We start from the raw sequence: 24582 nt of genomic DNA, 5'->3' as shown, positions 1-24582 counted from the left end.
TAACGTCAGCTAGTTCGAGGTGTATGCATAGGCTAACCATTAAATTAGCAGCACATTTCCCGTATTTAACAATAATTACACATGGACTTACCCGGAAGTGATGCACGGCCCGGGCATCATCTCGCAGTTTCTTTCTCTTTCTTTTGTCTGCCCCTGACACCGGTTGTCTTTCTGAGGCCATTTTCGAAAAGTTGACCTAGCCTACTGTCAAAGTTCGTCAGGCCACTGAGATAGGAAAGGGCACCATATATATGGCACCCACAGCTTGGGAAGTTGAGTGTGTTTTTTTTTTGGGGGGGGGGGGGCACCAACGTAACTTTTTTTGAGCAATTAAATATATCTCTTGTTCAGCCTGTTTTGTGATATACATGCCTAAACGGTGCCTAATATTTCTATATGAAATAATATCGGCATTATAATTATTATAACTATGATGATTTTTCAGTTGCCTATTTTATGGTGCCCCCACAGGAGTTGGTGCCCTACGCACAGCGCGTAGTGCGCGTTATGGGAGCGGCGGCACTGCACACACACACACACACACACACACACACACACACACACACACACACACACACACACACACACACCTATCCAAGGCCTTGGTTGCCTTCGTTATGGTTTAATAGGTCAGTGACACACACACACACACCTATCCAAGGCCTTGGTTGCCTTTGTTATGGTTTAATAGGTCAGTGACACACACACACACACACCTATCCAAGGCCTTGGTTGCCTTTGTTATGGTTTAATAGGTCAGTGACACACACACACACACCTATCCAAGGCCTTGGTTGCCTTTGTTATGGTTTACCAGGGCGGTGACACACACACACACACACACCTATCCAAGGCCTTGGTTGCCTTTGTTATGGTTTACTGGGGCGGTGACACACACACACACACACACCTATCCAAGGCCTTGGTTGCCTTTGTTATGGTTTACCAGGGCGGTGACGGCCTTGTTTTGTGTCAAAAGAAGCGTCACCGAACCGCTGCTCGTCATCTGGATATTATGTGTCCGTGTGTGTGTGTGTCCGTGTGTGTGTATGTCCGTGTGTGTGTGTGTGTCCGTCCGTGTGTGTGTCCGTGTGTGTGTGTCCGTGTGTGTGTGTCCGTGTGTGTGTATGTCCGTGTGTGTGTGTCCGTCCGTGTGTGTGTGTGTCCGTGTGTGTGTGTGCGTGTGTGTGTGTGTTTCTACCACTAGGCCCTCATGCTAACAGATGGAGAGAACTGTTTCTCATCTGGGCACTACAATCAATCACACTGATTTAAGGGATAACCTCGAATTCAACGTTTTATAAAAGAGAAAGCACAAAGAGAAGTGTGTGTGTGTGTGTGTGTGTGTGTGTGTGTGTGTGTGTGTGAGAGAGGTGTTGAGTACTTATCAGATTGCAGATTCTGCAGCAGTCCTGTTAAGGTGTGTCTTTATTTTGAGAATTTCTTACAAGGCCCACTTACACTAGCCAAGCAGCAAAAACTGGAGCCCTTAAAATGGACCCCGGTGCTTGGCGTTGTGTGTGTGAGTGCATATGTGTGTGTGTGAGTGTATATGTGTGTGTGAAAGTGTGTGTGTGTGTGCATATGTGTGTGTGTGTGTATATATGTGTGTGTGTGTGTGTGAGTGTATATGTGAGTGTGTGTGGGTGTGTGTGGGTGTGAGTGTGTGTGAGTGCATATGAGTGCTTCCTTATCTAATCCATTTGTTGCTTTTACCTGTGGGCTAAATGTGTTATCTCAGTCTCAGTCTCTTTTTCTCTGACTAAACCTGCCTCTGCTATCTAATCATCTTATTATATTTGTACTTGTCCACTCTCTCCCCCCCTCATCCTCTCTCTCCCTCATCCTCTCTGCCCCTCTCTCTCTCCCTCATCCTCACTGCCTCTCTCTCTCTCTCCCTCATCCTCTCTCCCCCTCCTCCTCTCTGCCTCTCTCTCTCTCTCCCTCATCCTCTCTGTCCCTCTCTCCCTCATCCTCTCTGCCCCTCTCTCCCTCACCCTTCAGAGTAACATAAAGAAACACACACAGAACGGCTGTCTAGTTGCCATGGCATTAAAAGACTATCATGCTACAGGCATTTTAAATGGTCAGTGAGGACTGTACTGGCGTCATTACAGGTCATGTTTGTGTCAGAGTAGAGCGCTACCCAGATAGTGGAGGACTACAACCGAACCAAGCCAACCCAGGACTGGCCCGAGTCCGATTCAGAGTCAGGTGCTGTCTGTGGTGACCTGATGCTAATAGCAGGTCTGTCTCTGCAGGGATCCTTTCCATATTGTCAGACACTTATAATATTATTTTGAGGCACACATACGCAGGTGAAATGCTGATATCAGTGTGAATGTGTCACGTATCTGTCTCCTTGTGCAGCGACACCACCAGTGTGTATCAGTTGATACCTGTGAATATCCTCCTGGGAACCAAGAAAAATGTACAGAATAGCTCAAAAGACTAAGAGTGTATGCACGAAAAACAAATGTCAAATACAGAGGAGAGGAGAGTCTATGGGTTGGTTCTCAGGAGGTTACATCTCCATTTGTCTCTCTCTCTCTCTCACCACGCCTGTTTGTTAGTGAGAAATTCCTCTGAAAGATGACATTGTATCTACTGAATAATATCTCTGAAAGATGATACTGTATCTACGGAATAATCTCTTTGAATTCGTCAGAAAAAAAGATTTTTGATGGCAGTGTTAAATTTCCCACAGGTTTTCTTTTACACTGACTTGATGTGCGAAGGATACTTTACTTTATTTATCCCGAGGGAAATGAAGTCTAGCTGTTGAGTACTTGAGTACTCTAGTAGACACCTCAGAAGGGTTTCAGTGATGCTTGACCTCCTAAGCACCTTCCTTTTCTTTGACAGGTGAATACACAATGGCACGAGGTAGGCAATGAATTCAGAATTATTCAGCAATTAATGGAATGAAGCCACACCTTCAACTTTTTACTGTTTTCTGACTTAGGCCTTAGGCCCCAGCTTTGCGTTTTTTTCACAATACAATAAACACAATACGTGTGCGAAGTTGTAAGTCTTCTTAAGATCATCCTAAGACATGAACCATGAACCATGCATTTTATAACAAATAATAATACAGTAAGTAATCAGACAAGTCTTGTCATCACTCTACACAGATAATGTTATTCTTAAAACTAGAAAGTAATTTGAAAGAACAATCTGAAAGGGGAAGACACACTCACCTCACTACTTTCTCTCCCTGACTGAGTGTGCATACTCTATTGGCATTTCAGGGGTCATTTTCTCCTGACAGACTTCATTGTAATACCAGAGAATCCAGTCCTCTCTATCAGGAAAGGTGGTTTTAAATAAAGTAAATGATCTACCTATCAATATTTCTTTCTAGATGAACTTGTATTATGGGATAGATGCAGTCCAAACAGTAAACTGCCCTAGAAAGTGTTAATCGTAAGTCACTGTTTGCTGTAAAATGATCTTGCACTGTGTGTCGCCTCCTTTGTTCTCTGAGAACAAACACAGAACAGAAATGCTCACCTGCTGGCACAGATCAAGATTTGACCCTCATCTCATTTTACCTGCTGTTTACTTGCTTCACTATAAAGCCATACAGAGGGAGACAGGAAGCTTGACCCATTTTCAAATTTTGATTATGCAAGAACAATCTATCACCTCTCTGGATTTTATCCTTTCCTTTATGGTTGGGAATTAATGGAAGAAGTTGCACCTTTGGACACGAATACTGTCCTTCAATAGTTACAATAGAATATTAATACTGTCCTTGAATAGTTACAATAGGAGTTACAAATATTCACACTAATACTGTCCAATGGTTACAATAGAATACTTATACTGTCCTTAAATAGTTACAATATAAGTGACACATATTCATATGATGAAATTTCCATGTTGCTTTTCAATTGTTCAACTTAACTGTAACGTAACGTATTTTGCCAAGTTATTTCATTAGCTTTAGTTCATGCAGGGCAGACTTTGCTTTCTGCCCATCAATGATACTAGGGCCCACAGTGTCAGCATTTCCACACCTCTTCCGCATGTTCAGGGCACAGTTCATAGTCAGCCCTTTAATCAATCAGCTGTTTAATAGCTGAACTGGCCTTTATTTTTGTCTGTGCACTGGTTTCTTGGCTCAACACTTGACACCAGTCAAAGCCTCAAGAAGGGGGTGTGAATATTTGATATGAGATACACAAATAATTCTTTTGTGTAAAGAAGAGCAATACTTTTGGAGACTAAAGCATCTAGGCCAAGTGATGCTCCACCTCCAGCCACAGCCTGTATTCGGTACCAAACAATCTATAAAAGAGATGGACACGATTAGACCTCAGAGATCCAGAGGAAACTCAGAGCGCTACAGTCACATTCTGCTCAACCTCAGCCTGAATACTGGTAAGGTGTACGTGGTATTTGAGTACATTTTTTAATTATACATCTGATGACTACAGAGGTGAAAATATCTCACAATTTGAATGTGCATTTTTGATTCAATGCCTATAATGCTACAGATAGATACAAATTTGGGCTGTCAAAATTCACGTGTTAATTTTTGTGATTAACTTGAAATGAATATTTGAATATTTAACTTGTTAAATAATGAATGCATTTAACGCAGCAGCCTAGGGTTTGCTATTATTCCTGTTAGTGGATATGTAAGGGTAATATCTGTTAGTTGATATGTAAGGGTAATATCTGTTAGTGGATATGTAAGGGTAATATCTGTTAGTGGATATGTAAGGCTAATATCTGTTAGTTGATATGTAAGGGTAATATCTGTTAGTGGATATGTAAGGGTAATATCTGTTAGTTAATATGTAAGGGTAATATCTGTTAGTGGATATGTAAGGGTAATATCTGTTAGTGGATATGTAAGGGTAATATCTGAGGGGCATCCGACATACACCTGACACAGAGCTTAGTTGAATTCACGAGCTTGCCAGTTTAGTGAGCACTTCAACATACAACTAACCCAACGGAATGCACACCATGTTCTAACTACCGACCGGCTGACCTAGTCGCTAGCTTCCTGCAAAGTATCACCCTCCCCAAAAGTCTTTCTTTCTTCTTCTCTGCTTCTTCATCTCAATCCCTGCTCTTCTTCTTCTTCATCTCAATCCCTGTTTCAAGACACTTATGTGCTACATATATATTACAAATATGCCTTTCAAGCTGACAGTCAATTTTGATGGTCTTGATGGTTTTATTGGAAATATGTAGTTCACAGGAGAGAATCTGAAAATATGCTATTAAACAATAATATTGGAATTTAAATATACTTTTTTGTGTCGATTCTGTATTCATTCTGTGATTTTACATTTAATAACCCATTATTACAAACTTCAGTCTTTAAGAGAAAAAGCAATTAATTGCAATTGATCACCGCAAATCATTATCGATTGAGAGCAATAATAAAAACTGTTTCGCTGGTTGGCATCGAGTACTTAAGAAATGGTTCATAAGGAGTTTCACAAGAGTTGAAGGAGATAAAAGTAGGCCTAGACACAGACAAAAGAGCAGAAATACAGTTATCATTGATGCTTACAGTTATTATAAAATCTCTAAATGTATCTGCTCTTATGAAAAAAGGTCTGTAAAAACCAAACACATGAATGTTGCAGACTTTTCCCATATGGGTGAGCCTGTCCATCCGTAAGGGAATTCTGTGGGTCCTTGTTAGCGGTTCTAGCCTAAAGTAATGTATGGCTGCTCTAGAAGAGTGGGTCCTTGTTAGCGGTTTTAGCCTAAAGTAATGTATCTAAGAGTGGGTCCTTGTTAGCGGTCCTAACCTAAAGTAATGTATGGCTACTTTAAGAGTGGGTCCTTGTTAGCGGTCCTAGCCTAAAGTAATGTATGGCTACTTTAAGAGTGGGTCCTTGTTAGCGGTCCTAGCCTAAAGTAATGTATGGCTACTCTAAGCATGCTTTTGTGTTTGTGGATGTGATGCTGTTTAGAAATCAGCAGCTGAGAGGAGTGGGTCCTGTCCTGCTTGTGAGAGAGACCGGGTGCACCAGTCACCATGGGCTTTGCCATCTCTGTGTGTGCGCTATCTGCAGCGATGCTGGTGATGGGTAAGACCTCCTAAAGCCGGTTCAGGCAGATTCCTGCACACACACTGGATGTAATATCACTTTCACTGCTTTGTGCCATTCTACTGGAACTAATATTCTATTATTTTTCTTTGACAGGTGAATTCACAATGGCACAAGGTAGGCAAAGAATTTACAATTATTCAGCATTGAAATGCATGAAGTCACTGTTAGCTGCTCCTCCTTTGTTCTCTGAGGACGAACACAACAACAGAAATGCTCACCTGCTGGCACAGATCCAGATTTGACCCTCATCTCATTTTACCTGCTGTGACTACGTTCACTATGAAGCCATAGAGAGGGACACAGGGAGCATGACCCATGTTCAAATCTGATTACGCAAGAACAATCTATCTGGATTTGATCCCTTCCTTTTTGGTTGGAAATAAATGGAAGAAGTTGCACCTTTGGACACGAATAATGTCCTTAAATAGTTACAATAGAATACTAATACTGTCCTTGAATAGTTACAATAGAATACTAATACTGTCCTTGAATAGTCCTTACTGCTGCTTTAGCCTACACAGTTGAGTAAATGGATGTGCCAATCATGTCCTTTTAATAATTGTTGCAATGATTGCTTTTCATCGACTGCTTCATTCCACCAAAAAACAGATCAAAGAAAATCACATGGGACCTCTTCACATTAAACAAAGTATAAATTCCATTGGAAAAGTCTGTTAATAATAAAGATGATAAAGTATTAAAAATAGGCCATACATCAATCACTCAGTGACAGGGACAAGTCTATTAATTTACTTTTACTTCTGCTGAATTACAGAATTAAAGTTCCACACTACTGCAAAGGTTATGCAAGTCATCATGCATAGCTGTACAAGATGATGTGCTGTAGGACTATGGATCAATAACTTTCCAACTCCCCCAGGTGTATTTTACCCCTTCGGACCAGGGGATTCATATTCCAGTCGTGTCGATGATGGCTGGTCGTCCATTAGCATATCACAACCATTTCGCTATTTCAGGCAGGCATTAACCCGGATATACGTAAGTAAATGTGTTCACTTATTACAACTCAGATTAGCAAGCCAAGTCTGTATGTGACAATTAAGGTGTCAATATCTGACGATAGAATCCCAGAAAAGGCTATGGAAAAGGCTAACAAACATTTATCATTCACAGACCATTTACAACTTTTCTATATAGTAGGTCATTTCACTTTCAATGGCATTTCCATTTTCTGATGAATCAATTGTTATTGCAGGTTAACAACAACGGATTTCTCACCTTTGACAGTGGGTGGTTCGAATATGATCCATACCAATTTCCTGCTTATGCACACCGCAACCTCATTGCCCCGTTCTGGACAGACCTTGACAACCGATTCAGAGGCAACATATCCTACCGCCAGTACACCAATGGCAGTGTCCTCCAGCAAGCTACAACAGACATTAACCAGTACTTCCCTGGAATAAGCTTCTCAGCCTCCTGGGTCTTTGTTGCAACATGGGACAAAGTGGAATATTTCCCATTAACAGAAACAGTAAATAATAAATAATAATATAATATATATATATATAATATAATATATAAAACTACTCAATTCGACTCCAATCCCTACTTCAACATCCTACTCTTGTCTCATTATCTGAGGTAACATCATTCCAAGTGGTCCTGATCTCAGGGGCTCGAGGCTCATTTGCACTGATGAATTATGGTGCCATTGGTGCGACACGCTATCAGGTGCAGGTAAGCAGACCATACAGGCCAACATGTCATGAGGGGCTCCCCCCCCCCCCCCCCCCCAACAAGAATGGGCAAGACCTATAACATTATAGTATAGAAAGAAATGGATGTACTTTTTGTTTCAACTCTCACTTTCTTGGTGGTTAGGCTGGCTATGATACTATCAACTCAACACATCATTTCTCAATCCCCGACTCCTTCATGAGCAACATCGGCAATTTAAGGAACACAAGCAACGTCAACAGGCCAGGTCGCTGGGCCTTCCAGGTTGATGATGAACAGCAGGACTGCCAATATAATGGTAATTTAAAAATCGATTATACATTACATTTACATTACATTACACTTTACATTCTTTATTCGACCAGTGTGAGAATTCACCCATTCCATACAGAAACTTACTATGTAACAGTCATACCTTACTGCAAAAAATTACACCAACAGCTATAACTAAACAAAACTAATACAGAAACCACGCTTAGGTTTACCTGTGCAGGTTGGAGACTCTTTCTGGACAGATGCCACCTGTCAGCAAAGATGCACCTGCGTCAGTGGAGGCCTCCTCCAGTGCCAGCGACAGCCCTGCACCTTTTCCCAGGTGTGTCGTCCAGCGACCTTCCAGTACTCCTGCCAGAATATTCATCGACGCACCTGCACCATCTCTGGTGACCCCCACTACAACACCTTTGATGGGAAAGTCTTTCATTTCCAGGGAACCTGCACGTACATACTCTCCGAGGTATGATTAAGTTATTGCTTTTAAAAAGATGGGATAATTGGGTCTTAGTTTGGGAGCTTTAATTATTTTCACTTATACGTCTACCAGACTTGTGGCAATGGACTGCCATACTATCGTATTGAAGGGAAGAATGAGCATCGGGGCAGCACATGTGTGTCGTGGACCCGTCTTGTAAGAGTGTGGGTTTACGGTGAGGAAATTGAGCTGGTCAAAGGCCATCATTACCAAGCATTGGTAAGTACAGTATACATACCAGATAACATGAATACATATCAAACTTTTCCAGACACCAAATATACAAATTTAAGCTCAAACTGTTCTTCTCAATTTAGCCCAGTGTTAATGGTAGCATTCTCCTTCAGGTGAACGGTAGTTTTGTGACGACCCCATTTACCCTACGGAATGGGGCCATCCAGGTCTACCAATCAGGTTTCTCTGTGGCTGTCAGTACAGACTTTGGCCTGCTGGTCGCCTATGATAACTATGACTATGTCAGAATCTCAGTGCCCTACGAGTACCAAAACGCCACCTGTGGCCTGTGTGGCAACTTCAACCAACACCCTCATGATGACTTCCGAACCCGTGGTGGGCAGCTTGTGAGCTCAGACGTGGAGTTTGCCAACAGCTGGAAGGCCCCAGGGGACACTGACCCAGGCTGCCAGGACGTGCAATTTGCGGGACTGGCTTGTCCTGCCTGTACCGATAACCAAAGGACTCTTTACGGAAACACTGCCCACTGTGGAATCCTCAGCAATAATGTTGGCCCGTTTGTTTCCTGTCACTCAATGCTGTTTCCACAGAGCTTTGTAGAAAATTGTGTGTATGACCTGTGTGTGAGTGACGGCTACCAGCCCATCCTCTGCCAAGCACTCAACGTGTATGCTGCCCAGTGTCAACAAGAGGGCATTCAGTTGGGCCAGTGGAGGAAAGAGGGATTCTGTGGTGAGTACTGCTTCTCTCAGGTACAATATGATGAATCCAGTAACCAGGTCAGTTTGGAAAAGTTGTCTGTCACAAGCATTGAACACACCCATTTTTTCCTTCCGTAGAAATCCCCTGTCCAGCCAACAGCCACTTTGAGTCTCAAGGAACTGGATGCCCTGTAACCTGCAGCAACCCCAATGCTACCCAGAATTGCCCACTGCCCAACCTGGAGAGCTGCATCTGTAATGCTGGCTATGTCCTAAGCGGCGGGCAGTGTGTTCTGGAGAGTGACTGTGGCTGCACCTTTGAGGGGCGGTATTATACAGCTGGGGAGAAAGTGGTGCTAGACCAGGACTGTGGGAGGCACTGCCACTGTACTCAAGGGACAATGAGCTGCCAGACACACAGCTGCAGTGAGCTGGAGGTGTGTGGGGCCCACGGTGGTGTGCGGAACTGCAGACCTCTCAGCTACGCCACCTGCTGGGTGGAGGGTTACGGGTCGTATCGCACCTTTGATGGAAAGACCTTCCATTACCCAGGTGCCTGTAGTCTGACATTGGCGAGGGTCAGGGGACAATCACAATTACCTCATTTTCAAGTAAGTGTCGAGAAAGTTCCCACAGGCCTTAGAGATTTTGCCAGACACCTGAAGTTTGAAACAGAAGGAACACAAGTTTCTGTGGAGATGGGGGAAGGAGCCACAACAAAGGTAAGTTTTTTACATACTTATACACAGACATGTCTAACTACCGAGCCTGACACAGAAAACAGTTCTCATTTGCAATACCTTGATACAGATCTCTAAGCATGAACCTAATGTTCTCTCATTAGGTGGATGGGCAAACAGTGGGCATTCCTTTCAGTGTCAGCTCAGGTCATATTCACATCTACCACAGCAGTGTAAAAGGTGTTGTCATAGAGACCAACTTCGGAGTGATGGTGAGAGCTGACTGGCCACATATCATCCGCATTACCGCTCCTGGCAACTACAACGGCACTCTAGGAGGCCTGTGTGGAGATCTGAATGGAGACCTTCGCGACGACTTCCTCTCCCCCACTGGAGTTCCCATCTACGACTTACAGCAGTTTGGGGACAGCTGGAGAGATGGCTCCCTGTCAGCATTCTGTGTGGAACCTCCGGTCTTGGAACCAGGACACTACCAGAACACAAGTCAGTTCAGGGAGCTCTGTGGCATCATGGGATGGGCACACGGGCCTTTTAGCCAGTGCCAAGCAAGGCTGGACCCCTGGGGACGGATTGAAGACTGTGTCCAGGCTTTAGTGAGAACACGTGGTACTCGAGAGGCCCTGTGCGAGGCATTGCGTGGCTACACCCTTCTTTGCCAACAGAGTGGCATCACAGTAGGGGAATGGAGGAACATCACTAACTGTGGTAAGAGAACGACAGTTCTTTTCAATCACCTCTGTTAATCCTGACTTTGTAAATGAGAATATGTAAATAGCAAAAGGAATCTTTTGAAATTGAACTGACCTTTGATTCCTCTTTATAGACGTAACCTGCCCACCCAACAGCCATTATGAGCCATGTGGAACATCCTGCCCAGCTTCCTGCCCAAGCCTGTCTTTCCCCTTCCTGTGTACTCAGCAGTGTCAGGAGGGGTGCCAGTGTAATGACGGGTTCCTCCTGAGTGGGGATCGTTGTGTGCCACCCACGGGTTGTGGCTGCCACCATGGCGGGCGCTATAGACAGAGTGGAGAGCGCTACTGGTATGGTGAGGAGTGCCAGTTCCTGTGCCAGTGTAATGGCATCACCGGACAGTCGCATTGCATGGCCACTTATTGTGGTGCTCAGGACTCTTGTCGAGTCGTGGATGGACAGTACGGTTGCCATCCTAAACCTGAAGCCACCTGCTCGGCCTCTGGAGACCCACACTACACCTCCTTTGACAGACGCACCTTTGACTTCCAGGGTACATGTCGTTATGTCCTGGCATCAGTTTGCAATGGAACACGAGGCCTACCTCACTTTCAGGTGGAGGCCAGGAATGAGGCATGGAATGGTCTGCACGTCTCCATAACTGTGGCAGTTTACGTCAATGTGTCTGGACATCTGGTGTACATTTCAAAAGAGAATCGGGGGACTGTGCAGGTAAGGGTTAAGTTCAAATTAGTGTTTAGGTCATCTTCATTCTCATTCCATCATGGTGGAACCAGTTTCTCAACCTGTCATCTTTTCTCGAGTGACTGCTTATCATGCTTGAGGTCACTTTCAAAAGATCTGTCAAGAACCAGTTTTTTAAGCAATCAAAATAAAAGTAATTACATTTCCCCATGCTTTCTTTTATTTGTGGTGATAACATTAGTTATTAATGCTGAAGTAACATTAGTTAGTTATTAGATGAGATTAGTCTCTGCTTGTCATATAATCCTATTCTAATGCAATTATACACAAACACATAAAAACCTCTCACAATTCTGACCTCAGGTGAACGGGGAAACAAGAAACCTGCCAGTCCTTCTTGATGGGGGCAGAGTGTCTGTCTATGCCAACGGACTGCACACATTTGTGAAAGCAGACTTTGGTCTGACTGTCGGTTATGATGGCCGGTGGGTGTTGGACATCACAGTGCCATCCAACTACAGTGGTGCCACATGTGGCCTGTGTGGAAACTTCAACGGCATCCAGGGTGATGACTTTACTGTCCAGGAAGGGAGTTCTGGCTCTGTGGCCCTCTCTGCTTCTGATTTTGGAGACTACTGGAAGGTTGATGACGGCATGCCCTGTACTGGAGGATGTGGAAACTCCTGCCCAGTGTGCCCAGATGACTCAAGAGCCCGTGTCCAGTGTGAGCTACTCAGATCTAGAAATGGACCACTGAGTTTCTGCCATATCCACGTGGACCCCCAGCCATTCTTTCACGACTGTGTCTTTGACATGTGCCTGTCTGGGGGCAGAAACGAAGTCCTGTGCCGCGTGATGGGAGCATATGTCAGCGCATGCCAAACTGCAAATGTCATCATCTACCCCTGGCGTCAAAACACCACATGCCGTAAGTTTCCAGGACCTGGCTCAAACGCAATGCCACCTTTGCTTTTTGAATCTTTTGCATTTTACCAGAAGAAATCAAAACGATGTATTTCAAATATCTATTCAAGGTACAATCCGTCATTCTGGCAAAAAGGTTGTTGATATTTGTGTGCATCATATTACACCCCTATCTTCCATGTACCTGAAGCCACACGTTGATTGGTTGAAATAGTTTATTGCTTGGTCTAAGCCACTAGGTTTGTTCCTACTTTACAGAGCTAGGACTGTGTGTGAGCTCCAGATTTGTTTTGAGTGACACACAGAACGGCCTGGTAGAGGGCCGTGAGGAGCAATATGTGGAATTTGACTAAATGTGAATTGGATATGAATCAGGGACTGCACCCTTCAGCTTTACAGCTGCAGTGTTGGTTAGAATCATGTACTTTACCTTTCAGCTTTACAGCTGCAATGTTAATTATTATGTCAAGAAAGTAACAAAGCCATTACCCACGGCAACAGAAATGGAGTGTCCAGAGAATAGCCACTACGACCTGTGTGGCACAGAGTGTGGGCACACCTGTGCCAGCAGCATTGATGCCAGCTGTGACAGGACCTGTGCTGAGGGCTGTTTCTGTGATGATGGATTTGTGAGGAGCGGGGGGCGCTGTGTCCCTGTGGAACAGTGTGGCTGTCTTTATGACGGCTTCTACTTTGAGGTAGTTACAAAATGACCAAAGGTCAAGGTCAAATTGTACATATACAGTCATTTTAAGGAGCACATACAATATAACATTATGACGTCTAGCAAGTATTTTTCATGTCAGTGTTGCTCTCTTGTGTTTTCAGATCGGGGAACAGTTCTGGACACAAGCCTGCTCTCAGCGCTGTGAGTGTTTTGCCCAAAATGACCTCCGCTGCACCCAGTCCTTTTGCCCCCCAACTCAGGAGTGCTCTGTCAGAGATGGCCGCCGGGGTTGCTATGGTCACCCGCCGACCTGCACAATCTGGGGAGACCCTCGCCTCATCACCTTCGATGGGGCTCTGCAGGTTGGACACTCTTTCTGGACAGATGCCACCTGTCAGCAAAGATGCACCTGCGTCAGTGGAGGCCTCCTCCAGTGCCAGCGACAGCCCTGCACCTTTTCCCAGGTGTGTCGTCCAGCAGCCTTCCAGTACTCCTGCCAGAATATTCAGCGACGCACCTGCACCATCTCTGGTGACCCCCACTACTACACCTTTGACGGGAAAGTCTTTCATTTCCAGGGAACCTGCACGTACATACTCTCTGAGGTATTATTCAGTCAATGCCTCTAAAAAGATGGGATAATTGGGTCTTAGTTTGGATGCTTTAAATCATTTTCACTCAAACGTCTACCAGGCTTGTGGCAATGGACTGCCATACTATCGTATTGAAGGGAAGAATGAGCATCGGGGCAGCACACGTGTGTCGTGGACCCGTCTTGTAAGAGTGTGGGTTTACGGTGAGGAAATTGAGCTGGTCAAAGGCCATCACTACCAAGCATTGGTAAGTACAGTATGCATACCAGATAACATGAATACATACCAAATTTGCCCAGACACCAAATAAACAAATTTAAGCTCAAACTGTTCTTCTCCATTTAGCCCAGTGTTAATGGTAGCATTCTCCTTCAGGTGAACGGTAGTTTTGTGACGACCCCATTTACCCTACGGAATGGGGCCATCCAGGTCTACCAATCAGGTTTCTCTGTGGCTGTCAGTACAGACTTTGGCCTGCTGGTCACCTACGATGCCAATCACTATGTCAGAATCTCAGTACCCTACGAGTACCAGAACGCTACCTGTGGCCTGTGTGGCAACTTCAACCACCACCCTCTTGATGACTTCCGAACCCGTAGTGGGCAGCTTGTGAGTTCAGACGTGGAGTTTGCCAACAGCTGGAAGGCCCCAGGGGACACTGACCCTAGCTGCCAGGACGTAGAATGTGCAGGGCTGGCTTGTCCTGCTTGCACCGATAACCAAAGGGCTCTTTACGGAAACACTGCCCACTGTGGAATCCTCAGCAATAATGTAGGCCCGTTTGTTTCCTGTCACTCAATGCTATCTCCACAGAGCTTTGTAGAAAACTGTGTGTATGATCTGTGTGTGAGTGACGGCTACCAGCCCATCCTCTGCCAAGCACTAAACGTGTATGCTGCCCAGTGTCAACAAGAGGGCATTCAGTTGGGCCAGTGGAGGAGAGAGCGATTCTGTGGTGAGTACTGCTTCTCTCAGGTACAATATGATGAATCCAGTAACCAAGTCATGTTGGAAGCGTTGTCTGACACAGGCATTGAACACAGCCATTTTTGCCTTCCATAGAAATCCCCTGCCCAACCAACAGCCACTTTGAGTCTCAAGGAACTGGATGCCCTGCAACCTGCATCAACCCCAATGCTACCCAGATTTGCCCACTGCCCAACCTGGAGAGCTGCATCTGTAATGCTGGCTATGTCCTAAGCGGTGGGGAGTGTGCTCTGCATAGTGACTGTGGCTGCACCTTCGAGGGGCGGTACTATACAGCTGGGGAGAGAGTGGTGCTAGACCAGGACTGTGGGAGGCGCTGCCACTGTACTCAAGGGACAATGAGCTGCCAGACACACAGCTGCAGTGAGCTGGAGGTGTGTGGGGCCCACGGTGGTGTGCGGAGCTGCAGACCTCTCAGCTACGCCACCTGCTGGGTGGAGGGTTACGGGTCGTATCGTACCTTTGATGGAAAGACCTTCCATTACCCAGGTGCCTGTAGTCTGACATTGGCGAGGGTCAGGGGACAATCACAATTACCTCATTTTCAAGTAAGTGTCGAGAAAGTTCCCACAGGCCTTAGAGATTTTGCCAGACACCTGAAGTTTGAAGCAGAAGGAACACAACTTTCTGTGGAGATGGGGGAGGGAGCCACAACAAAGGTAAGTTGTTTACATACTTAGACACAGACATTTTTAACTAGATAGCCAGACAGAGAAAACAGTTCTCATTTGCAATACCTTGATACAGATCTCTAAGCATGAACCTAATGTTCTCTCATTAGGTGGATGGGCAAACAGTGGGCATTCCTTTCAGTGTCAGCTCAGGTCATATTCACATCTACCACAGCAGTGTAAAAGGTGTTGTCATAGAGACCAACTTCGGAGTGATGGTGAGAGCTGACTGGCCACATATCATCCGCATTACCGCTCCTGGCAACTACAACGGCACTCTAGGAGGCCTGTGTGGAGATCTGAATGGAGACCTTCGCGACGACTTCCTCTCCCCCACTGGAGTTCCCATCTACGACTTACAGCAGTTTGGGGACAGCTGGAGAGATGGCTCCCTGTCAGCATTCTGTGTGGAACCTCCGGTCTTGGAACCAGGACACTACCAGAACACAAGTCAGTTCAGGGAGCTCTGTGGCATCATGGGATGGGCACACGGGCCTTTTAGCCAGTGCCAAGCAAGGCTGGACCCCTGGGGACGGATTGAAGACTGTGTCCAGGCTTTAGTGAGAACACGTGGTACTCGAGAGGCCCTGTGCGAGGCACTGCGTGGCTACACCCTTCTTTGCCAACAGAGTGGCATCACAGTAGGGGAATGGAGGAACATCACTAACTGTGGTAAGAGAACGACAGTTCTTTTCAATCACCTCTGTTAATCCTGACTTTGTAAATGAGAATATGTAAATAGCAAAAGGAATCTTTTGAAATTGAACTGACCTTTGATTCCTCTTTATAGACGTAACCTGCCCACCCAACAGCCATTATGAGCCATGTGGAACATCCTGCCCAGCTTCCTGCCCAAGCCTGTCTTTCCCCTTCCTGTGTACTCAGCAGTGTCAGGAGGGGTGCCAGTGTAATGACGGGTTCCTCCTGAGTGGGGATCGTTGTGTGCCACCCACGGGTTGTGGCTGCCACCATGGCGGGCGCTATAGACAGAGTGGAGAGCGCTACTGGTATGGTGAGGAGTGCCAGTTCCTGTGCCAGTGTAATGGCATCACCGGACAGTCGCATTGCATGGCCACTTATTGTGGTGCTCAGGACTCTTGTCGAGTCGTGGATGGACAGTACGGTTGCCATCCTAAACCTGAAGCCACCTGCTCGGCCTCTGGAGACCCACACTACACCTCCTTTGACAGACGCACCTTTGACTTCCAGGGTACATGTCGTTATGTCCTGGCATCAGTTTGCAATGGAACACGAGGCCTACCTCACTTTCAGGTGGAGGCCAGGAATGAGGCATGGAATGGTCTGCACGTCTCCATAACTGTGGCAGTTTACGTCAATGTGTCTGGACATCTGGTGTACATTTCAAAAGAGAATCGGGGGACTGTGCAGGTAAGGGTTAAGTTCAAATTAGTGTTTAGGTCATCTTCATTCTCATTCCATCATGGTGGAACCAGTTTCTCAACCTGTCATCTTTTCTCGAGTGACTGCTTATCATGCTTGAGGTCACTTTCAAAAGATCTGTCAAGAACCAGTTTTTTAAGCAATCAAAATAAAAGTAATTACATTTCCCCATGCTTTCTTTTATTTGTGGTGATAACATTAGTTATTAATGCTGAAGTAACATTAGTTAGTTATTAGATGAGATTAGTCTCTGCTTGTCATATAATCCTATTCTAATGCAATTATACACAAACACATAAAAACCTCTCACAACTCTGACCTCAGGTGAACGGGGAAACAAGAAACCTGCCAGTCCTTCTTGATGGGGGCAGAGTGTCTGTCTATGCCAACGGACTGCACACATTTGTGAAAGCAGACTTTGGTCTGACTGTCGGTTATGATGGCCGGTGGGTGTTGGACATCACAGTGCCATCCAACTACAGTGGTGCCACATGTGGCCTGTGTGGAAACTTCAACGGCATCCAGGGTGATGACTTTACTGTCCAGGAAGGGAGTTCTGGCTCTGTGGCCCTCTCTGCTTCTGATTTTGGAGACTACTGGAAGGTTGATGATGGCATGCCCTGTACTGGAGGATGTGGAAACTCCTGCCCAGTGTGCCCAGATGACTCAAGAGCCCGTGTCCAGTGTGAGCTACTCAGATCTAGAAATGGACCACTGAGTTTCTGCCATATCCACGTGGACCCCCAGCCATTCTTTCACGACTGTGTCTTTGACATGTGCCTGTCTGGGGGCAGAAACGAAGTCCTGTGCCGCGTGATGGGAGCATATGTCAGCGCATGCCAAACTGCAAATGTCATCATCTACCCCTGGCGTCAAAACACCACATGCCGTAAGTTTCCAGGACCTGGCTCAAACGCAATGCCACCTTTGCTTTTTGAATCTTTTGCATTTTACCAGAAGAAATCAAAACGATGTATTTCAAATATCTATTCAAGGTACAATCCGTCATTCTGGCAAAAAGGTTGTTGATATTTGTGTGCATCATATTACACCCCTATCTTCCATGTACCTGAAGCCACACGTTGATTGGTTGAAATAGTTTATTGCTTGGTCTAAGCCACTAGGTTTGTTCCTACTTTACAGAGCCAGGACTGTGTGTGAGCTCCAGATTTGTTTTGAGTGACACACAGAACGGCCTGGTAGAGGGCCGTGAGGAGCAATATGTGGAATTTGACTAAATGTGAATTGGATATGAATCAGGGACTGCACCTTTCAGCTTTACAGCTGCAGTGTTGGTTAGAATCATGTACTTCACCTTTCAGCTTTACAGCTGCAATGTTGATTATTATGTCAAAAAAGTAACAAAGCCATTACCCATGTCAACAGAAATGGAGTGTCCAGAAAATAGCCACTACGACCTGTGTGGCACAGAGTGTGGGCACACCTGTGCCAGCAGCATTGATGCCAGCTGTGACAGGACCTGTGCTGAGGGCTGTTTCTGTGATGATGGATTTGTGAGGAGCGGGGGGCGCTGTGTCCCTGTGGAACAGTGTGGCTGTCTTTATGACGGCTTCTACTTTGAGGTAATTACAAAATGACCAAAGGTCAAGGTCAAATTGTACATATGCAGTCATTTTAAGGAGCACATACAATACAACATTATGTCTTCTAGTCAGTATTGCTCTCTTGTGTTGTCAGATCGGGGAACGGTTCTGGACACAAGCCTGCTCTCAGCGCTGTGAGTGTTTTGCCCAAAATGACCTCCGCTGCACCCAGTCCTTTTGCCCCCCAACTCAGAAGTGCTCTGTCAGAGATGGCCGCCGGGGTTGCTATGGTCACCTGTCAACCTGCACAGTCTGGGGAGACCCTCACTACATCACCTTCGATGGAGCTGTGGCTCACTTTCAGGTAGGATAGAGAGTAAAGAAATCTAAAAATCAAACCGAAAGAGAGGTCCTAATTTGAAGATAATTTTTCCAGATGAGTGTGTTTGAACTTCGTACATATTCATGTTTTTCCATTCCCATCTCCAGGGCACCTGTGCTTATGAGATTACCCACACCTGTGGCAACATGAGTGATGACGCCTTGACCTTCCGCGTTGTAGCCGCAAATAGTCACCGTGGCAACTTAATTGTGTCTTTTGTGTCCACTGTGGATGTTTGGCTCTCTCGTGGAGGAGTACAAAGCCACATCACTATTGGGCAGAACAGGAGAGTCAAGGTACCGCTCACAGAAGTGCACATGAAGGGTCTCCTCGGTGAAGATGTTCTTGTAGTTCAGTACATAATGCAAACACTTCTGCCCCACCTCACTGTAGCTCTCTCATGTTTTGTTTTCAGGTTGATGGTCAAGACAACAATGCAAACACCGTTCAGGTTGGCTCCCTGGCGCAGTTGACTCAGGGGTCTGGATTTGTGGTTGTGAATGCCTCAGGGGAGCTGGTGGTCCAGTTTGATGGTCGTAGTACACTTCTAGTCAGACTGAGTCCAAAGTATCATCAATCTGTGTGTGGGATGTGTGGGAATCACAATAACAACCCAGCAGACGACAAGGTTCTGCCCAATGGCACTCTGGCCCAGACTGACAGGCAATTTGGTCAAAGTTGGAAATCGAATGCAAACAGTACTGGGTCAGTATGATTTATGTGAGAAGTTGAAAAATGTATTGCGCAAGACTTTATAACTGGGGGATTAAATGGCAGACAATATAACTGCATGCTCTAAAATATCCTCAATAACTTTAGGCACACCGGCCTATTAATCAGATTTCCAGTTTACTATTCAGAATTAAAAAGTGAAAAGTCCTAGTTATGTAATGTAAGTTATTGTGCTTTTGGCAATGCTGCCATTTGCACCTTTAGCATTCAAACACGCAACATGTTTGATACTGATTCCTTTCAGTATCTCCCAAACTGCATTGTGGATCATGCTGTTCTCCTGATCTTCCCTAGATGTGGAGCCAGTGGACCGGACGAACCGTGTCTGTCCAAAGCAGAATACACAGATAAATGCAGCATCCTCACCAACAGCAGCGGCCCGTTCCAGCAGTGCCACCTGCATGTTGACCCACAGGCGTACCTCACTTCCTGCGTGTATGATCTCTGTGCCTACACACCAGCCCATGGCATGCTATGCTCAGCGGTGGAGGCCTATGAGACAGCTTGCACTGTGCTGGGGCTCCAAACAACAGAATGGCGTTCTGCACTGCATTGCTGTGAGTACATCTAGTGGACATCATTTTCATTGCCTTCCTTGCCTACCTCATTGATATTTTAATTGTCTACATTTTTGTTTGAACTTTAAAAGCAATAGACTTTAATAGATATAGATATAAAGTCAATTAAATTATTATCAGCCCCAGGAGGTCTAACAAGATGATCCAAGACAATAGACAATAAAAAACAAACGACAAAGCCCGAGCATCCAGTATAAGGACATTTTCCAAAAAATATGCAGAGAACTATTCAAGCCCAACGTTTCTCATGAGGTCACAGACTCAATACAAGTTAACTTAATGGCCAACAGACAATCTGAATTCATAACGTTACTCAGGAAAGTACAAACTTCCATATGGTACAAACCTAACTTTAGCATACTCGCCCCAGCCAAAACACCACACATTATGACGTTGTAAGACCACTCCAGCAGTTAGCATATAGGCTACCTACATCGAAACTTTAAAATAATCACGGGTAACGATAGCTAGCTATCCAAGCCTTTTTTAAAGTCTATATTTCTGGCTACCTACCCATGTTAGCATGTAAAGAGTCAAGGTTTGTCATATTCAGCTATTTATGATTTGACTGTTGTGCTTAGGAAATATAGTACAAATATATCTTACCTTAGTAGAGAAATGATACCGTTAGATTTTGAATCAATGGTCAAACCTACCAAACCCCGCAGGCGCAATAACCTCGAGTTGTGGAATCCTCCGAAGTTCTTTGGAATCCTCTTTGATTTGTGACGGTCAGACTTCTATGCAGAAAAACTTCCATGGTATCAGATGTCTGCAGTTAGCCTGGATACCAGACCGAACTTAGCCCCGCCCACACATTTTTTGGTTGGGAAGTTCGGTCTGGCATTACTCCATTGAGGAGAAATTATCTGCGGACAGATATTGGCCGTACCAATCAAATTGTTAAGGCGGGCTTTATACGATGATGGACAGATGATCAACAGTAACGTAACCAACCACGTCACCAACACACGAGTTGAATTCGTTTTCAACAAACATGGCTGCCGCTGGAGAGCTGAAATGTATAGATTCGAGTCCATTTAGACATTGACAGTGCATTCATTTTGAAAGAGGAACAGAGAAACGCGATTAAGGCATTTGTCAATCGAAAAGATGTTTTTGCCTTCCTTCCTACGGGATCCGGTAAAAGTGTAATGTATCAGCTGCCCCTGGTCACATACTACGTTGTTCTGATTGGTTGTAGGTAACCAATTGAGCGAGGAGGCATTTTTTCTCCTGGTTCGGTTGAAACACGCCCCATAATCACAGCCCAATGGAGCGATATCAGACTCATATTCTGACTAGAATTATGAGTATGACATCGTCAGGCTAGTCTGCAGTGGTTCAGCCAGGAAATAACGATGCAAATGTTGTTAATGCCTAATTTCATGGGTAGTCTTCGCAGGTAAACCACGTAGCAGATAGGAATATATATATTATTTTGTAATAAAGCAAGTGAAGGGAGTGCTTTGTATTGAGATGACAACCAGTCATGAATCAAAATCTACCACAGAAAGTTACTGCACCGACTGTTTTTGTTTAGCCTGAGCCATAACAATATCTGCATGACCTGCAGTACAGTACTTAGTGCACATTAGGTTTATTCTGCCTATTAGATTGACTTTCCTACTTTAGTGTTACAATTAGTGGTTTACTGATACATCCAGGTTTGTTCACCGATCATATTTCACCCCACCTGTTTCTGCCTATTCCTATTTCAATTAATACTACTAATTCATCTGGATTTGCCATGTTTTTGAGCAGATGTTGTTGACCCCTGTGAAGAGCTGGACTGCACTGAGGATGAGTGGTGTGGCCAGAAAGATGGAGTCTACGGCTGCTTCTGCAATGAGGATCACCCGAGACCTCATGCTGAGTCCTTTGGTAAGGTCTAATATGACTACGGACATTGTTACTACTAATGGTACTACTGCTATTACTATTACTAGATGTTGGATAGAAGTGTATTATATACCTCCTTCTTTTTATTTTCCCATATCACTCTTCCCCTCACCTTATTCAACTCTTTCCACCTTTTTCTCTCCTCCCCTCTTTCTCAGACTCTGTGGAGTACTGTTCCAGCAGCACAGGCACCATGTCTCTGTCTCGCTGCCAGCTGTTTGAAGCAGGCTTCTCGGCTGACACCCTCCACCTCAACGACCCCAGCTGCAACGGCACACTCCAAGATGGCAGAGTGGAGTTCCTTTTTGACAATGAGAATCACATTTGTGGAACCACTCTGAGGGTACAACAGCTTATCCACCAAATAATTAAAAAAGAAGCTATTCCTTAGAGGAGTATTGCCTTCAAGTGTTAATCTTTGAGCAAAGCCAAAATACCTTTACACCTCTGGATGTCTTCTAAAATACCTGAATGGCAAAACATGGCAAAACACCCAACAGTTTAAATATGTTTACTCAGAATTCATATCAGAAGATGGATGAAACCATTGTTGGTTTCTACCAAAGACATTGACCCCTGTATGTGCTGTCTGTTGTCCAACAGAGCAACAGCACCCACTTCATCTATGAGAACTTAATCCAGGGGGAGCCCAACTCAGCCGGTGGCCCCATCAGCAGAGAGAGACGGATACAACTGCTCTTCTGCTGTGTCTACCCCCTCACCCAGGCACTCTCCATGAACATAGACATCAACCCCCTGGAGAGGTTGGTTTTGCCATTATGTCCGCACTTTTGTCTCACTTTTTCTTGGTTAGTTTGCAGTGCCTTTCTCCAGTGATCAAACACAATAAATTGTATAAAGGCTTAGCCCCTCCCCTGAGACAGTACCCACCAATTGCAAAAATCAATCAACTCATACAAAGAAATTATTCATACAAAACCTCAAAATACACAAACAATATTTGTCACCCCAAGCCCAAAAATGAATTGTAGTCACGGGGAAACCTTAACAACATCCTAAACAGACACAACTCAGGCATTCCTATTATACCCCCCTGGGCTTCGATCAGAAATGGAATAACCCTCTTCCAGCAGCAGGAACCCCCTCTACATAAGCCCCTAGTGGTCCCTGCTGGGATGTGTCCTGATTGAATTGCTGCTAGTAAGTTAGTATGTTTCAACTCATGCTTTCAATATGTAACTTTAAAAAAAACTTTCTGCTGTACTGACTGTGTTGTGTTTTACTGAACCCTTTACCAAAAATGACCTTAAACATACATGCAAGCTTTTGTTTTTCCCCAAGCAATAGGAACCCCATGACCAAACATTTGCTTGAAATAAATAAAGCCTACACACCATGCACACCTGTCCCAAAGAAATAGCAGCACCAAGCTAACACGCATACAGTCACAACAGGTTGCAATCAGAGAGCTACAGGGTACAGGCTCTGAGAAGATGTTAACTTTACCGGCCTTCTAAGTACCAAGCAAACCCCATTCCACAATCCCTATTGGCACGGTGCTCCTTTTGTTTTACTTTTTCTTGGTTAGTTTGCAGTGCCTTTCTCCAGTGACCAAACTAAATAAATAGTTTTCATAAAGAACCAGTGATTAGTTTATGGAGACTGAATTCTACTATTCCTCACTCATTAAACACAGTGCCCCCATCCAGATAGGAGTCCACTATTCCTCACTCATAAAACACAGTGCCCCTATCCAGATAGTAGTCTTTCACAATATTAAAAACAAAACACAAACACAGTGCATCAACTACTCCCCCCAAACTAAAGCCCCTAATTTAGGAACTATCACTATCATCAAAGCTTAAGCTTTCTGCCTGTCTGAAAATGAACTGGAAAACACATTTTATGTTTATTTCTACAGCAATGTGACGTTACGAGGTAAAGGAAACTACCGTCTCCGAATGATTCCCTATGAAGATGCAGGATTCTCCCATGCATTCTCTGGGAGGGTTTACGTGGGGGTGAACCAGCGGATCTATGTGGCTGTCCGCGTGGACGGAGTGGACAGCCGCCAGATCGCCGTCGTGATGGACTCCTGCTGGGCTACTCCTGTCAATCAGGCAGACTACCACATTCGTTGGGACCTCATCAGAAACGAGTAATTTGTACCAACGCACCAATACACCCACTCTTCCCTCTTACATACCTTACTACCAGACTATCACACGTGCCTAAATGAATAAGGGACGTAGAGCTCCTACAACATATAAAACACATGATATTTACCCTACCAGACTATCACACATGCTTAACACCATCATAATTTGAGTCCTTATTTGTTCAACCTTTTTTTCTTTTGCTCATCATGTGGGGTTATACCCTTGTTCATAAGTACCTATTGTCCTCACAGTCTCTTTTGCCATATGTTATTCCCCCTCTAGGTGCCCCAACCCCAATGGCAACACAGTGGAGATGCTTCAGAATGGCGTCAGCACATCAGGTCGCTTCTCCTTCAGGATGTTCACCTTCAAAGTTTACCTGCACTGCAGCATCCACCTGTGCTTGGTGGCGAGCAACAACTGCACAGCCGTAAGTTCACCACATCTAGAGCACATCAGGAGGGAATCTGACTAGCAGAGTAATGTCAAGGTTTGGCTGTAATTGTAGCCTAATATGTTCGTCACAGATATTTTAATAAAATATGGCTTTG

General features: G+C 44.9%; 1 protein-coding gene across 1 annotated transcript; it reads left to right on the top strand.

The window, feature by feature from the left end:
* Positions 1-6190: 6190 nt before the first annotated feature.
* Positions 6191-24511, top strand: LOC105909092 (alpha-tectorin-like). The gene is made up of 31 exons (XM_031564678.2): positions 6191-6200; positions 6967-7085; positions 7303-7581; positions 7692-7787; positions 7932-8085; positions 8267-8523; positions 8611-8757; positions 8886-9465; positions 9573-10156; positions 10279-10840; positions 10959-11557; positions 11894-12458; positions 12956-13152; positions 13283-13726; positions 13815-13961; positions 14090-14669; positions 14777-15360; positions 15483-16044; positions 16163-16761; positions 17098-17662; positions 18160-18356; positions 18472-18681; positions 18807-18995; positions 19115-19404; positions 19726-19988; positions 21774-21893; positions 22070-22254; positions 22515-22692; positions 23027-23035; positions 23811-24030; positions 24314-24511. The coding sequence occupies exons 1-31, from the start codon at positions 6191-6193 to the stop codon at positions 24504-24506; spliced, it is 9684 nt and encodes a 3227-aa protein (XP_031420538.2). The 3' UTR covers positions 24507-24511.
* The last annotated feature ends 71 nt before the right edge of the window (positions 24512-24582 follow it).

The sequence above is a fragment of the Clupea harengus genome, chromosome 1 (genome assembly GCF_900700415.2).
Source record: "Clupea harengus chromosome 1, Ch_v2.0.2, whole genome shotgun sequence".
NCBI lineage: Eukaryota > Metazoa > Chordata > Actinopteri > Clupeiformes > Clupeidae > Clupea > Clupea harengus.
Note: the sequence above shows the minus strand (reverse complement) of the source record. Positions and strands in the feature narration are given on the sequence as shown.